This window comes from Triticum aestivum, chromosome 3D, assembly GCF_018294505.1.
Source record: "Triticum aestivum cultivar Chinese Spring chromosome 3D, IWGSC CS RefSeq v2.1, whole genome shotgun sequence".
Classification (NCBI taxonomy): Eukaryota; Viridiplantae; Streptophyta; class Magnoliopsida; order Poales; family Poaceae; genus Triticum; species Triticum aestivum.
The window spans coordinates 568,354,179-568,355,904 of record NC_057802.1 but is presented as its reverse complement, the minus strand read 5'-3'; the positions used below and the strand labels follow the sequence as shown (position 1 = coordinate 568,355,904).

The 1,726-nt window shown below is 44.1% G+C and overlaps 1 protein-coding gene across 1 annotated transcript; it reads right to left on the bottom strand.

The window, feature by feature from the left end:
* Window positions 1–639: 639 nt before the first annotated feature.
* On the bottom strand, window positions 640–1,463 carry LOC123075504 (putative glycine-rich cell wall structural protein 1). Its single transcript, XM_044498094.1, has one exon. It carries the CDS (start codon window positions 1,446–1,448, stop codon window positions 861–863), a length of 588 nt encoding a protein of 195 aa, XP_044354029.1. The 5' UTR covers window positions 1,449–1,463; the 3' UTR covers window positions 640–860.
* Window positions 1,464–1,726: the final 263 nt, after the last annotated feature.

The window sequence follows — 1,726 nt, the reverse complement described above, 5'->3', positions numbered from 1 at the left end:
GAACAACTATCTTTTCTTTAAAGTAAGTAGCAAAGCTTTGGAACAAAATTTTCTATAATGGTCATCGATGAAAATGAAATTTAGAAGTTTTAACTCTAACTTCCTAGTCTAACAGCTGGAGCCTGCAAAAAAGAAAATAAATAAAAATAATAATACACGAGAATAAGATCATAGACCATTCATGGCTAGTGGTGGGGAAGGACACCCCTCGATAGAGACCATGAAGGAAAAAAAAACTTCATGGCACTAAGTCATGATGGTGGTAGTCTAGTAGCACTCGCGATGACCATGGCCCTGCCGGGAGAATGTCTGGGCATTCCCATCAGCATGGATGTGATGGATATGGTGGTGTGGTTCTAAGATGGTGATGTGGAGCCTCGGAACTCCCTAGAGGTAGATGATCTAGGTCTATACAAAACGTTTCACTTTTTCGTTAAATGCGACGAGGCACTTCAGGTGAGAGAAAGAAGCAAACCAAAAGTGATGGATTTTGTTATGTATTATGGGTGACCCCCCCTTTCCCCTCTCGTGACACAGCATGTATGACTAAATTGATGATTTGTCAGTCATTAACCATAATCGAGCAATTTATGTTACTTAACCATAGGACGTGTGTTCATACTTCTCATTGCAAGTCAGTTGGCACAAACACAGATGATTTTATTCATACATACATAGTGATACATTGACATGTTACATTCTTGGTATATATCACAAGCACTAGTACATTTTTCACTAGAATAATGAAGCCCTTATTTGATAATATGTAAGACGATAACAAATAAATAAAAAGGTTTAAAGACATCTATTTGACACACCAGATTGGGCTCCAGATTTTTAGATTCCTCACATCAAGGAAACTATGGGTAGGCATCGCCATATCCAGATCCAGCACCCCCGCCTCCACCACTCCCACCATTTGTTCCACCGCCATTACCACCACCGTTTCCACCAGCATATGCATTATTACCTTGTCCATACCAATTGTTAGTAGCTGTAGCTGAGCCAGAACCAGTGCCACTACCAGCCCCATATGCACTAGATCCATGATAACCACTAGCTTGCCCTCCACCACCGCCACCACCGGCACCACCAGCACTAGTATATCCACCATAGCCACCACCATAAGGATAGGAAGATCCTTGACTATATTGACTAGAACCGGAGCCTGAGCCGGACCCGCTACCAGATCCCGCTCCACCATATTCGCTACCACCGCCACCTCCACCACCTCCTCCACCGCTTGCATGTGTACCACTACTAGAGCTCACACCCGACCCAGTTCCACTCCCAGAACCGGAGCCAGCACCACCCTGAGACCCCCCACCCTCTCCTCCTCCCGTCCCTACTCCAGAGGCACTCGAGTACCGAGCCACCCTTGCAGCATTGGCCAATCCAATGCTCACCAGGACAACACAACCAAGAGCTAGTAATTTTGTGCCTACCATTGTGTCTTCTATCAAAGTGTACTCTTGCAAGATGAGATGTGTTTTAAGTGAAAGATTGTATGTATATTTATAGTCCTTGCGACCAAGCTGGTGGTGTGGGATTTGTTGACAAAGTCAAGTGGAGGCTTAAAATATTTAGCGCCTTAATTAGTGCTTGTTGACTTGGATAAACATCATGTAGGTGATGAAGAATAGATATATTACCTTGCGCGGGATTTTCTTTGGATGCACTGCTACATTGACATCCGTTCAAGACACACATGCAAGCATCCAGTGAT

Coding starts and splice junctions, on each gene's coding strand:
- LOC123075504 (XM_044498094.1), bottom strand. CDS start 1,448: ATGGTAGGCACAAAATTACTAGCTCTTGGTTGTGTTGTCCTGGTGAGC.